We start from the raw sequence: 15,777 nt of genomic DNA on the forward strand, positions 1-15,777 counted from the left end.
TTTTAAAGCAATGGCACATAAAATACGAAGGATTCAGAATGGGCAGGTAAGGTAGAGGAGAGTGGGGGTGATGGTATGGGGATGGTGTTTGGGAACTATTTATATAGGTTATTACTAAGACACTTTGTTTTGGGTGGTGGTTTCATTGGTGTTAAATACATTATTAAAATTGACCAGTTATACCAGACATACATGAAATAATAACAACAGGGTACATAAACCAAGGATTTTGATTAATTCTGTGCACCAGAGCTCTATAATAAATACATATATAAATAGTAAGTTGTGGATTTTGGGAAATAATTGGTGAAATTATAGAACCAGGGCATAGATTCCTCTAATGGTCTCTTTCTTTTTGATAGTGATGGGTATCTTATTAGCAGGTATACTAATGTCCCCAAATAAAGTGCTGTCTGCCACACCACACAGTTTCCATTAGATAAGTTTTACATTAATTACTAGCAATTGAATTATTCTAAGAATATTATAGAGAAGTCTACCCATTGGGATTTATTTCTACAGTGGGCTTCTTAAAAATGGTACTCTTAATGTCAGCAAATAATTTTTACAAAAAATATATTTAATTGAATAGACACATTTTTAATTGAGATATAATTTACCTACAACATTGTATAAGTTTATTCAACCTGTTGATTTGGTACATTTATATATTGTGGTATGATTGCCACTGTAGCTATATCACATAATTATTGTATTCTATCACATAATTATCATTTCTTTTTTATAATAAGGACATTTAAAGTCTAGTCTCTGAGCAGTTTTGAGGTAAATAATACAGTATTATTGATTATAGCTACTGTGCTGTTCATTAGATCTTCAGAACTTACTTATCTTCTAGTTGTAAGTTTGTACCCTTAAACATCTCCCCACCCCCCAGACACCCCGTGGTAACCACATTCTAATCTGTGTTCCTATGAGTTTGGCTTTTTTAGGTTCTACATATAAGTGATATATAGTATTTATCTTTCTCTGGCTAATCTCATTGAACATTATGCCTTCAGGTTCCATCCATGTCCCAAATGGCAGGATTTCCTTATGCCTCATGGCTGAATAGTATTCGTGTGTGTGTGTGTGTGTGTGTGTGTGTGTGTGTGTGTGTGTAGCATATCATCTTTATTCATTCATCTCTTGATGGATACTTAGGTTGTTTCCATATATTGGCTATTGTGAATAATGTTCTAATAGACATGAGGTTGTAGATCTGATACCATTCTAATAGGTGTGAGATAATCTTGTGGTTTCCCTGATGATTAATAATGTTGAATATCTTTTCATGTAACTGTTGACCACTTGGATGTCTTCTTGGAAAAATGTCTATTCAGTTTCTCTGCCCGTTTTTTAATCGGAATGTTTTTGAGCTTGTGAGTTCTTTATATATTTTAGATATTAACTCCTTATCTAATGTATGGTTTGCAAATATTTACTCCTGTTCTATAGGTTTGCCTTTTCATTTTGTTGATTTTTCTTCAGATGTGAAGCAGCTTTTTAGTTTGACAGAGTCCCGCTTATTGATTTTTTTTTTCTTTTGTTGCTTGTGCTTCTGGTGTCGTCTCCAAGAAGTCACTGTCAAGACCAATTTCAAGGAGCTTTTTCTTGTGTTTTCTTCTAGGAATTTTAAGGTATCAGGTCTTATGTTTAAGTCTTTAATCTCTTTTGAGTACATTTTTGTGAATGGTGTAAGATAAGGCTCCAGTTTCATTTTTTTGTATGTGAATATCCAGTTTCCCAACACTATTTGTTGAAGAGACTACCTTTTTTCCATTCCGTGTTCATAGTGGATGGATATTGATTGCACACTTACAAGTTCTGAGTTCTTTTTTAGGTTCTGGGGATACAATTGTAGTAAAACATAAATGTGCTTCTTTTATTCATGAGAGTTGTAGTCAAGTAAGGGAGACTAACCGTGAATGGCTGAAGTCCAGTAAATGTACCATAACAAATACATTGTGCTGTGAAAGAAAACAGTAGTGGGGAGATGGAAGAATAAGAGGAAATACGTGTGATTAAATGTGGGAGGGCAGTCAAAGGCTATTGCAGTGGACGGGATGTTAGCTGGTATCTTTTTCAACACCCTGATGTTGCAGATGAGGTAAACTAAGACTCAGGCAAGTGAAGGGATTGCCTACGATCACCTAGCAAATTGGTACAAAGTCAGGTATAGGTTGCGCTGTTTGATTCCGATGCAAAGGAAATTCTGTAGGTCAGCTAGACCATGGTAGGAAAGGTAAGTACATTTTTTAACAGTTAACCGTGCAGGACTGGAACTGTGAATGCATCGTGGGACTTCTTGGCTGTCCACTCTGAGCTGCCTATTGGGATATTTAATGAGCAGTTATTCTGAAGTTGCATTGTAGAGGGTAAATTAACCAGTGATCTATCTGGGTGCAGCATGTCAAGGAGGAGGTGAAAGGGTCAGTCCGGGGCTAAAAAATCAGATAGAATCAGGGTGCCAAAATCACAGGGTTTGGAAGCACATGGGAAGCCAGTAAAGTGAGGAAGCAGAAAGAGAGGATGAGGAGAGAGGTGAAGGCAGCTTATTTCTTCGAGGTCACAACAAAAGCAACAACAACACAATTAGGTTCTGGCAGTTGCTAGTGTTTGTACGATGATGTATAACATAAGTCAGTGTTGTTCTATTACCCCCTGCTTGCCATTCCTCCTCCCCACCCATACCCCACACAAAAGGAAAGATACTGGATTTGTTTTGCACTCATCTTTCAAATTCCCAAAGCACAACAATACTTTAAAAAATTATATAGATCCGATTAGGCTGAAAAATACATACATACAACATTTATATGACAAAACATTTAACAGATACTTCATTATTACGTTTTACATGTTTTGCATTTTCTGAGCATCCAGCCATTATCATAGTACATAAGCATAAAAAATGTCTTCCTAAGCAACTGTGATGGATTGGAAGGTTGGAACATCACAGCAACAGAACAAGGAATTAAAACTTGGAGGGCTTAGGTTGTAATTTAAATTCATACAAAGCAGACCTTTTGAGCCTGGTGCTTAATTCAGGACATACTTATTATTAGCTTTCTAGGTTAAAAAAGAAATACACACTTCATCTTACAAATGGTTTGGCAGACTTTCACGCATTTTAATAGCTAGAATTGTATTTCCTTCCCTTAAAAGGTGTGTTTTCTTTTAACGACCAGGCTCTGTGCGCTGCTGTTGTGAAACCAGATGTTCTAGAAACGATGGCTTTGCTGTTCAGCGGAGCGGATGTTATGTGTGCAACTGGAGACCCTGTGCATAGCACCCCCTACCTGCTGGCCAAGAAGGCTGGACAAAGTCTGCAGATGGAATTTCTCTACCATAACAAATTCTCCGGTCAGTCCCTGTCCCTACATTAGCCTGGTCTCTTCTGATATATCTCCAAAAGGAATGAAGTACAAATCTGCATATTTCTCAAATAAGAAAAACCATCAGAAGGAAGACAAGGGTGATTATTGAAAAGACAGAAGATGCTTAAAACCATGTTTTGTTTCAAGGAAATTGTTTAGGAAATCTTTTATATTTCTTTAATCTTACAAAGATTAAAACAGTTAATCTCACCTAATCATTTTCACCAAAATTAATTCTGATTTTCATATGTGAATAATAAACATAACAAGTGCTTATTTGCAAATTCTGTGCGACGTGAGATAAATACCTGTGTATTTATTCTGTGGTGAATTTGAAGTAACTTCTAGCTAAAAACTCACCTACATATTCATAAGCAAAGGGAAAGTATTTACATTTTAGATTTCAAATGTATTATTTCTGTATTTTTTTCCAGATTTCCCTCAACATGACATTCACTCTGAAGGTGGATTAAGTCAAGAGTCCTCCCAGTCCACGTTCCTCTGTGACTTTTTGTATCAGGCTCCTGCTGCTTCTAAACTTTCTTCAGAGAAAAAACTGCTTGAAGGTATCTTTTCAGCTTCTTTTCGACTTTGTTATCTGACAAAACTTTATTTCATTATCAAACAATTATGTTTAAATTTTTATTTTTTTTCCCTTAAGATGTTAGATTTGATCTCGCAATAGAGAAATATTTTTTGAGGATTTATAAATGCTTCAAGGCACAGACACGATTTCATGCACTGCAGCAGGGATTTACCACTGGGTTGGAATGCTGGTGAATTCTCAACAGAATTCACTGGTGTCTCTTTACCGCCAACCAACTCTGTTTCAGGATTTAAGGGTTATTCCAAAGAAATGTGAAACTCAGCCCTTTCCATTAGGGACAAACACCCTAACTGGGGAGATAATAGAGATAAATGTCAACACATAGGCAGAACTGACAAGTTTTCGGTTTGTTCTGATTATAAGCGTACGTGCGTGTGAGTGGAATACAGCTTAAGCATGGTTTCAAAAAAATGATGGGAATTAATTCAACAACCTCTCCTAGGTTTGGGGAATTATCTGAGCAGTCACGGTAGGTGTTTCTCCATCTCTGCATCCAGCTCCTTGTGTCAAGCGTGTGCTAATAAGCATTAGGAATTACAAAAATGAATAAGACACAGGTCTCATGTTCAATACATATGAACTAATTTGGGAAATATAGGCTGAAAAATATAATGAGATCTGTCTTAATGGAACAAAGAGAATTTTAAGAGAGATTAAGCTGTACAGGCCAATTGGTGGTGGGCATTTAGAGGCTCGGGAGCCTAGTATTAATTCCCTAGGTGGTATAATCCAGCTGTACTACTCTATCAAAGGAACAATAGGATGAAAAAAACTCACTTTAGAGTGTTAATCCTGATCTTTGTGCATTTAAAGTGATTATTTCAGTATAAATGCTTTATATCCAAAGAAATGATATCCCTAAGTAGAATTATATTGGGATTAGCCCTACTTTATTAGATTTTCCAGAAAATAGTAGCTATCCTTTAGTGAACAGGTACTATGTGTAAAGCATTGCTTTAGGTACTTTATGTACATTAATTGTAATCCTCATAATGAAAAATGGAGGAGCTCAGCATGAAACAGAATTTTACATCTGATTTGTGTTATAATTGTTATTGTTACGTAACACTTTGGCCTTGGTCAAAGTGTTATGCTGGGTGGCATTTTGAATTTGGATGTTTTTGGTTCTTTCAGCAATTGGTTATTAAATATCTTCCTGCACTCAAACTAATAAAAATGACAAATTTTATAGAGATCTTCTCGAAATCTTCTATTGCTCTTCAGTATTTAACCCTTAGGTAGTCAGAAGCTGGTCAGAAATGGGGAGGGAGTACCTGAATAATCTGTGAATTGGCTATAGTAATTATTAAAATAATTCTAGGCAGTTAATGCACTTGTAAATAAGTTTACAAGTTTTCTAAAATATTTCTTCTGAATAGTAGGAGATCTTAGACCCACCCTTCAAATCACTTATAAAAAGATGAGATAGGGAATTTGAAATATGAGATTTTCTTTCTAAAACTAAAGTGTATCATAAGCACTTTGCGGCTAAAAATAAACTTTCATTTATTTTTTGGCAAAAATAAAAAACATTGTGCTTATAATATTTATAGACTTAACAGTTTGTTTTAATATTTCCTTGAAGATTGCTTTTCTTAATCACTCGGGGAATAAATTATGTTTTAAACTTGTAACTAAATCATTCTTTCCTTTTATCTTTTATAAATTAGCTATGGATTTTTTTTGTTAAATTTTATTTCCAAAATTAAAAACTGGTGCATTCTTTGTAATTTAATTGGGGGTGTTTTTTCATTTTGGAACATCCTGTTTTAAGTAATATGAAATTAAGCTTTTGCACTTTGGCTGTGTAGCACAACAGAAATGATTTCATTGGAAAATAATCTCCTGGTAATGTATTCTTTGATGGTCTTCATTTCTTCCATCCAGTTTGTCAGCAACTTCTATCATTTCAAACTCAAAATAGATCTTGAATCAGTTGGCTCCTCTCCATCTTAACTAATAGATAGAATCCTAGCCCAGCCACCATCACGTCCTACCTGGGCTGCAACACCCCCCTTAATTTGCCTCCCAATAACTAACCTACCTTCCTTCCAAATTGTTCTCCAAAAGCAGATTTAATGATCATTAAAAATGTAAATCAGATCTTGTATTTTCATTCTTTGAGTATATTCATCAGTTTCCCATGACAGAATATATCCCTGTTCCTTAGTGTGACCGAAGAGAACCTCCTGTCCCTTCCCTCTTCATCTCACATATTCCTCCCTGTACTCACAGGCCTGGCCCCACTGTTTTCCTCTCCGTTTCTGCAACATGTCATGTTCTTTTCTGCTTTTCTGGACTTGTACAATTGCTGTTCATTTTGCCAGGAGGGCACTTCCCCCGGTTTGGCTTTTTTCTCATTTTTCAGGCATCAGTTTAGTGCTACTGTGGTATGCTGTTACTGGTAGCTCTTTCCTTTCATGGGGTTCTTCTTATTTCCATCATAGCATTTATTGCATGAAAATGGTCCCTCCTTTATTGGTTTCTCTCTCTCTCTCTCTCTCTCGTGAAAGCTCAATGAGACATGAGCATTTGCTGGCTTATTCAAGATTATCAGATCTTTGGTGCCTAAAATAGTGTCAGCACAACAGTAGTCTTGTGTAAATATTTGTTGAATAAGTGACCATTTCTCTTATCAAGTTATTACTGGTGTAAAAGGGCAAGAGACTTGTTAATATTTTGTTTTTGACTTGCGCCTAAAAAGATATAGTTGTGGGTCAACAGACACGTGAAAAGATGCTCAACATCACTAATCATTAGGGAAGTGCAAATCAAAACCATCTTATACCTATCAGTATGGCAAGGACCTAAAAGGCAAGAAACAGATGTTGGCAAAGATGTGGAGAACCCTTATGTGCTGTTGGTAGGAATGTACCCTGATGCAACCACTGTGGAACACAGTATGGAGGCTCCTCAGAAAATGAAAAACAGGAACACCATATGATCTGATGATTGCACTGCCGGGTGTTTACCCAAAGAAAGCAAACACACTAATTCAAAAAGGTATATGCAGCATTTTTTACAGTAGCTGAGTTATAGAAGCAACCTAAATGTCTATCCATAGAAGAATAGATAAAGAAGACATGGTGTATATATATATTACAATGGAGTATTACTCAGCTATAAAAAAGAATGGTATCTTGCCATTTGGGACACTATGGATGGACCTAGAGGGTATTATGCTAAGTACAATAAGTCAAATACTGTATGAATTCACTTATAATGGAATCTAAAAAGCAAAACAAATGGACAAATAAACAAAGAAAACCGGAAACAAAATCATAAATAGAACAAACCAGTGGTTGCTAAAGGGGAGGGGGTTGGGGAGGATGGGCAAAATAGGTGAAGGGGATTAAAAGGTACGGGCTTCCACTTGTGAAATAATTAAGTCGTGGGGATGAAAGCTACAGCATAGGGAAGATAGTAATATTGTAATGATCTTGTATAATGACAAATAGTGGCCGATGATGACTATGCTCGTCATGGTGAGCACTGCACAGCGTATAGAATTATCAAATCACTGTTGAATACCTGACAGGTATGTTGTACAGCTAAAAGCAATATAACATTGTATGTCAGCTAGACTCCAATTAAAAAATTACATATTTGCTGATGCAGAACATTTTGTTCAGAAAGTGTCTGCTTAAAAGTGAAGAAAAAGTCGAACTACCAAGAAACAAAGTTCTGTTTGTTGTTGTTGTTTCTCAAGATGCTGTAGCGGTGTAACTCCTGTTGAGCACCAGCATTATGGAAACAAATGAATTATTTGGGAAGATTTAGAGATGAAAGTGTGTCTGTTGCCTTTGCCTCTGACTGGCCGTCAGCGCTTGTCAGGACAGCCAGAGAGCGAAATGATTAAACAGGAAGAAGAAAGAATAAAATGCATGCAGTCCTTCAGAGAGATACAAGAGGCTTCAAATTGTCAGTTCAGGTTTTCAGGATTCAAAGTTCTTCTAGCCTCAGGTTATGAAGACTGATCTGTATTTTTCTTTTTCTTTTTCTTTTTTTCTTCTCAATTTAGTGTTCATGAAAAGAAAGATTGATAGCTCGTGTTAAACCTAAGTATAGAGCTGAATAATAGCATCCTGGTTTTGTTTTCTGTTTTCTACCCTCAACCATATTTTTTCCCCCTTGGTGTCTTACCGTGATTTGTTGACACGGTGTTTGATTTTTAAAAAGAAAGTGGTTGATATGGTTTGCTAGAAACTCTATATCGTCTGTTTATATTTAATTTCATAAATTAGCATTGAGGAATTTTGAAGATCTTTTGTTCTATCAGTGCCTAGCTTGTATAGTCTTAAAATGTTCGAGGCTAAACCACATTTATTTTAAATGAAAAGAATTCCTTGTGTGTATTCCTGTTTTCAGTGAATGCTGAATACCATCAGTTTAGGAAATTCTTCATCAGGAAACAACTTCATGGTTTCAAAAAATAATAGTTTGCCTTCACTGTCTTGGAGTTACTGCGCACATGTGTATTAGAAGCTATGACCTCGGGGCGCCTGGGTGGCTCAGTTGGTTAAGCGTCTGCCTTCGGCTCAGGTCATGATCCCAGGGTCCTGGGATGGAGCCCCGCATTGGGCTCTCTGTTCAGCGGGGAGCCAGCTTCTCTCTCTCCTTCTGCCCTCCCTCACCCCTGCTTGTGATCTCTCTCTCTCTCTCTGTCAAATAAATAAATAAAATCTTAAAAAAAAAAAAAAGCCATGACCTCTACTCTCTCTAATATGTTTTAAAAATGGACATACATGCTTCAAATGTGTAACAGGTGCAGAGAGGCAGTATCGGTAAGTGGTCAAGAGGCTCGGTTCCCAGACTTGGCCACCTGGGTTCTACTCTCCGCCCTGGTTTCTAAGTACTTGTGTGATCTTGGAGAAGTCAGGTAACCATTCTGTGCCTGTGGACGGGGTACAAGGGAGGGATGTGTGGTAGAACTGACCCAGTAGGGTTTTTCTGAGGATTCAGTGAGTTGATGTTTATAAGATGTGTAGAAGAGTGCGTGGCATGTAAATACGATGATGAGGGGATGAGAAGCAGAAGCAGCAGCAGGGGGTCTATCTGTAGTCATAGCTGTTTCTGATTTCCTGTTATTCTCTGAGTTTAGGCGTATCCTCCAGGTGGTAGCTGATAGCCAGTGTTCCCAACAGTAGCATCCATGTCATTGCATAGTATTCCAGTAGCTCGCCACTGGAGTCCTTTCTTGTGTTTGAACAAATTCCAGTAATGTTTTTCTTCCCTGATCTAAATATCAAGATTGAATAGAAAGAATGAACAACCTCTCCAGCCACTCCAACCACCATACACACCAGCTCTTGTCAAACAAATAGCTTGTGTCCTGAGAGTTGCCCTCTGTGGCCCCAGTTTTATTTCTGGTGGACATCTTCTGGTAATTGGTTAACGGTAAGACTTCCTCTGTAGCAGAGTATGTGTTCTCAAAATCAGAGTTGGGAGAGCATATCTGAATTGGGCTAAGCAGACCAATGGAATCTGACATAAGCTCTTCCTTGCTTCCCAAATGAATAGGAACGCCAAGGTTTCCTATCACAGCTTTGTTATTATAAATCCTCAAAGGTGATATCTATGCCTGCCTTATCTGACCACTTCTGACCCATTTCCACTTACCAAAAAAAAAAAGGCAAATCAAGGGTTATAGTGATGATAATGCTATAGGACTAAATCCCCTCAAGCTCGTATTTCTAACCGAAAATGAGTTTGTACTCACCTTTTTAAAGGATCTGTCATTTGTTTCCCGTTAGAATTTACACAATTAGATTCTGCATTTACATTTATTTTATGCATCATGCATTTGGCACTTTTTGTTTAAGACCTTCCAACGAATCCCACTTGTCTGCCAAGAAAGGCACAAACTCCTGAACACCTGTCACATAAGACTCCTGGGGCCTGGCCTCTGCTGTGGGTCTGTGATCTTCTTTCCTATTTGCTAACTTCATGTGTAATCTGGTTCTCTGGCCAAATCGATTTTTGGCAGTTTCCCCTTTCCTTGACTTTTCTCACAGTGTTTTTTCCCAGAATTATGGAGTGGTTATAGCTCAAAATGTATTTTTCACTACTTTAATGTCTTTTCAGTTATAAATAACTATTTTGAAAGCTGTGTTTTTCTGTGAAATGGTTCATCATTCTAGTCTGAGGATCGCTTCCTTCCATGAGTGCTTCCAACCCCTAAAGGCACCCCTGCCCCCACCATGGTTATTATTCCAGACACATCTCCTCTTGGATTGGACTGCAAAATGTTTGAGAACAGGGGGTGGGATTCCTAACTATGCAAGTCATTATCTGTGTACTCAGTAAATGTGCATTTTTTTGCATTATTCTTTATGAGGATTATCCTCTTCATCTGAGTACGTTGTTTTGAAGTTGTTTCATAACTCCAGTTGGTTGGTACTTTGACTTTTCCTTGTGTTATATCTCAGAAGTCTACAGTAAATATTCATTTAAAAATTATGGCCTTTCATGATTTTCATATAACCGTGCAGAGTACACACTGTGACTCAGGATTTGGGAGTCCTGGATGTTCAGTATATCACATTCCAGTAGGCATTGATTGGGTCTCTGTGAGCATTCTTTCCCAGTACCCATCAGGAAATTCCTTGTGCTGTTTTCCTCTGCCATTTCTGATTCAGCTTTTCATTTGGCAGTTACTCGGAATACAGTGATCCTAAGCTCTTAGGATTTTGGCCTTTTAAGTGTTTCTCCTCTTGATGGTTTTTGAGGCTAAACACCTCATCTTGTTTTCTTTCTTCTTTACCACCCTGTGATAAAGGGAAATTTAAAGAGTAGGGCAACCTAAAGTTTCTTTTAACTTTTTGTTTTTAATTGTGTTATCATGATTTCAGACTTACGGAAAAGTTGTAAGTATGGTATGAAGAATTCTCGTATACCCTTTACCCAGACTTCCCAAATATTAATATCTTACATTCAGTTTATCCTCTTTCTTCCTGTGTATGTGTGCATATGTACACACAAACAGGTATATGTGTGTATATATTTTTAGAATTACTTAAAAGTAAGTTGCAGACTTTTACCTTTTTTTACCCTTAAGTAATCCATTGTGTATTTCTTAAAAAGAAGGACTTTCCCTGAAATAACCATGCTATAGTGATCAAAATCAAGTAATTATCTGATGTACAGATTTTATTCATTACATCTGTATGTATAAACCTTATTTATTAGTCTTAATATCTGTAGATCTAATGTATATTTTAAATGCAACATTATGGGCTGCTTGTATAATTTAATTCTTGGCAATAACTTACAATTTGAGAGTCTGTACAATTTCTAGAGTCCACAAATAGGATGGCAAGATGATAATTCAAAATAATTATTTTTTATCTCAAGAGACTGAAAATTTCAAATAGTTTCTGCTTCCTAGCTTTCCTTTTTTTAAAAAATTGAGTTTAATGTTTTTACCTCACTTATTCAGAGAGTTATTTGGCAAACTATAGACCTTGAATTACATCATTAAAACTTGTAGAAAATAACATGTTTCGGAATTTAAGTTTCATGTTAGTGTCTTTCACTAGGAAATATATGGGATGATTAGTGGGGGGATTTTTGCTCAATTCGCAAAGCTCATTGTTTTAGTTTTTTAAAGTCGGAATTAAAAGGAAGTGATAAAGATTGGTAACGGCAATGCAAAGACATTATATAAAATCACAAGGTGTTCATCCTTTTCATTTGAACTCTTTTGCATTTATATTTTTGTTGTCTAAGGTTCATTTGGGAAAAAGCTAAATGCAAGGAGTCACATGGGTACTTTTGGAATGTATAATAATGTAAAACCCACTGGAAGAGCAAAGTAGATAAATACATGCTTTATATTTGTACATAATTTCCAGAATTCATTAGGAGCAGAACAAGCCTGAATAGACCTGTTTCCAAAATGACGCTTTCTTCCCAGCCCCACAGTCTTCCATTAGACTCCACTCTAGCAAATAAGCATTGTGTCTTTTTAGAAAGGACCCAGAATTTTATTTTCAAAATTAAAAGGGAACAGCCTTTAGGAAGTACTTTCTGATTTCCACTATTAAGTCTCAATTCAGTTGTAGCAATTAATAACTTCTCCTCCCCCTATATCCATTTCCATTGTCAATAACAATCTTCTTTAGCTTAAGTTCCATTTATCCCAATATCGTTTCCATGTGTATGGACCATTGTTGATACTCATGGCTGCATTGACTCAGATGTTCTGTTAACCTGTATAATATTACTCTACTTCCAAACTGATATTCTCATAGTTGATGCATTAGCAGAATTTGGCTCATTCTGTACCTTTAAAGTAACGCTCCATGGTTACATTGTTGTGGTCAGGCCTTATTGTTACATGTAGTTCTTAGACCGTTTCAGTTATTCTTGTTCATCAACTCTGAACCATTTCCAGTTCTGGTTCTTCAGCCCTCTTCCATCTTTATTTGGATCCCTATTGTGATTTCAGAAGCATTCTTGCTACTCTCCAAAGTTGCTTGTTTCTTTTTACCCATTAAAAAAAAAACCAGCTTGGCCAATCTCTTCTATTTTCCCTGCTTTTGCTTCCAGACCTTTGAGATTGCTGAGAATTGCCAGTTAGGGAACCAAGCCTTTTGAGTTGACCACAAATTCGTGTGTGTGTGTGTGTGTGTGGTTTTTTTTTTTTTTTAACCTAATCTGGATGCAACACACTAATTGGTGATCTTTATAAGCAATTTTTTCCTAATTTTTATTTTACCAAAGCAGTACATGCACATGCACAATACAGTTTTAATGGAAAACATATTTGTTCCTTGTTTTTTTCCCCCATTTTTAGACATTATTCTTTGTCTTTGATAAATTCTTTTTATCTGATCTTTTTTCTTGGAAGTAATATTACTTCTTGTATTACTTCTATAATCTTAAAGCTCCATCATATTGTATTAACTTTTTTCTCCCTCTTACTTTTGGGAGAGTTTCTTTTCTAAGCTTTCTCTCTCGTTTTTTTATTTTTTAATTTTTAAAATTCATGATTCCATTTTAAATTATCAAAATGTATTTTTTGTGTTCTTAATTTCCTTTTTTAGAACATTTGTTCTTGTTTTATGCCTACGGTATCTTCCCTTGACAGTCTGATATTACTTATAGTTTAAAAAAATTATTATTTTGGTTTTGGTCTCTGTCTTTTATGTTGGAAGCTTTCTTTTAAATGTTTGGGATCAGTTGTCAGAAGATTCCATCTCTTGCTGAGAGTGTTGGGATTTGGGGCTTGGTTATCACTGGCTTCATTTTGTATGTAAATGTGGGCAGTTAACTAGGAGTCTGTAGAATGTCCTGTAACCACTTTGTTTCTAGAATGGCACCATACCTCTGTCTCCAGACAGTGCCTACACAGCCACAGATAATCCATAAGTGAATACATGTGCCTGTGTTTTAATAAAACTTTATTTATAAAAACAGGTGATGATATGGATTTGGCCTGCAGTGTAAGACCCCTTACAATTTGAATTTTAAATTCCCTAACGAGGGCATTAGGGGCACTGCAGGTTATGGCCCCTTTCTTCTTTTGCATACCTACCTAACATCAACCACAGTCTTCCTTTTTACACTACATGTTTTCCTCTGAATACTCTGTAGACATCAGTCCTTGCTGTTTCGGAGTTGTTTTGCAGCAGTCTCTTATGGATCTGTCTGCGTTTCTGGTCGTCAATGTCATAGTTATTTTTTGTACTTTCCTTGTTACTAGATTGTACATTTTTTAAGAGCAGAGAGAATGACAACTGTATATCCCATACAGCAATAACGTACTCTTTACACAAAATAGGAAATTAATAAACTTGAATCCAGTTATTATTTAAACCATTTGTTTTTTAAAAATGCGCTGTAATTATGATACATTATTTGTTTTAAATTCCTAGAGACAAATAAAAAGTGGTGTGTTTTGGAAGGAGGCTTCTTGAGTTATTATGAAAATGATAAGTCTACCACACCTAATGGCACCATTAACATCAATGAAGTTATCTGCCTGGCTGTACACAAAGAGGACTTCTATTTAAATACCGGGTAGGTCTACTGTTAGACAGGTAGGAGGTGAAGAATATTTCCTGATATTTATCATACCAGATAATAAGAGATTTGTTAATTCTTCATTTGCTTATTGTGGAAGAGTTTAATAGTTTCTTGAACCCTGATCATTTTGCAGCTTCTGAAAGTTCCTTAGGGCATTTGCTAAAAAGTAGAAAAATTAAAATATTATACCAGGTACTATGAAAGGCTAACGTATTTGCATCTAATCTTTAATAAATTTATAGCATTCCATTCTAGAACATGTAGTCCTAAAATTTTTATAATTTACTCATTTAAAATGGTGGACTAATAGCAAAATTTATGCATTCATTTAATGCATTATTCAAAGGAAAATATTCAGTAATGACTTATTTCCATTAAAATAAAAAACTAAAAGTATTTTATACCATATTGAAATGCTAAATTCCCTAAAGATTCACTTTAGCATTTTAATGGTCTCAAAAAAGTTGCAATTAAAAGAGTAAGCATTATTTATTTAATATAGTTGGCTCAAAGAATGGTTTAATAAATTTTTTGTGAGGACTTTTAAAACCAAACCATCTAATATACTTGGTATGAAAGTTACATTTTGTAATGTAATTAATGAAAAACTATAAATATTAAAATCTGCATAAATCAGTTTTATAGAAACATATTTGAATATAAATTTTATGAGAATGGAAAGAGATTTGCAGAACTTTGCCATTTACGTAAAATTACATGTACCATAGTATCATTAGTATACCATGACTAGTATATCCTAGTTAAAGTGACTTTGTTTTTTAGTAAATCAACAAAACTGATCATTAGTGATTTTGTTTTTGTTTTAATCTTAATAATGCTTTTATTCCAAATGAATAATTAATGTGGCTTACTGTGGAATATTAAAATAAATGCATTCCTAGTATTCAGTTGCTTACTTAGTAAATAAAATATAATTTAAAATAATATTAGTTTATGTCAGCATGTAATCATTCAGAAATAAAACATTCTTGATAGAATGTTCCTGATACAAGTAGACATGCAGGAGATACCATCTACAGTGAAATAAGGTTAAAAATAACTATCGCAGCCGTCCTCTGAGTCTCCTTAAATAGCACTTTATAGAGTTTAGACTCAGTAATGTAGGCAGTGAGGAGTTACATAGATTTGTATTTGAGGAAGAAAGCTGGCTGAAGTGGTGAGAGAGAGATGGGAGGAAGAGAGACCACAATTACTGAGAGTGTACCTAGAGGAAGAGATCGTTAAAAAGAGAAAAACAAAAAACAGTGAGTTGAGAGAATTTTATGATTGAACTAGTAAGAAATACTCTCTTGACTGGATGAAGAGCTGCTGTTAAGAAGAAGAAATTAGGGGCGCCTGGGTGGCTCAGTCGGTTAAGCATCTGCCTTCGGCTCAGGTCATGATCCCAGGGTCCTGGAATGGAGCCCCACATCAGGCTCCCTGCTCTGTGGGAAGCCTGCTTCTCCCTCTCCCTCTGCCCCTGCTTGTGTTCCCTCTCTTGCTGTCTCTCTCTCTGTCAAATAAATAAAATCTTAAAAAAAAAAGAAATTAAACCCCAGGATTTTGAGCTTGTTGATAAAGTAGATGGTGATGCCTCTAAATTGAAACATGAGGCAAATATAAGCAGTATGGGGTAAAAAAAGAGGAAGAAGAAAGATGACTCTATAGGGTATTTTGAGATTTTTTTAGGTAACAGCGGCAACGTACTTCACACATTCCAGGAAATAGTTGGAGCTGTGGATGAGGTCCCCAGGGAAGAAT

At 35.9% G+C, this 15,777-nt stretch overlaps 1 protein-coding gene across 4 annotated transcripts in view; it reads left to right on the top strand.

The window, feature by feature from the left end:
• Positions 1–15,777, top strand: part of ARAP2 (ArfGAP with RhoGAP domain, ankyrin repeat and PH domain 2) — a 185,681-nt gene that overhangs the window by 78,077 nt on the left and 91,827 nt on the right. For all 4 annotated transcript variants that reach the window (XM_081812499.1, XM_081812502.1, XM_081812500.1 and 1 more), the window contains 3 exons: positions 3,192–3,366; positions 3,815–3,946; positions 13,866–14,010. In XM_081812499.1, the coding sequence (XP_081668625.1) occupies positions 3,192–3,366; positions 3,815–3,946; positions 13,866–14,010 (452 nt within the window). The remainder of the gene's footprint in view (positions 1–3,191; positions 3,367–3,814; positions 3,947–13,865; positions 14,011–15,777) is intronic.

Source organism: Leptonychotes weddellii, chromosome 2 (assembly GCF_054177405.1).
Source record: "Leptonychotes weddellii isolate Sample4059 chromosome 2, ASM5417740v2, whole genome shotgun sequence".
NCBI classification, from domain to species: domain Eukaryota; kingdom Metazoa; phylum Chordata; class Mammalia; order Carnivora; family Phocidae; genus Leptonychotes; species Leptonychotes weddellii.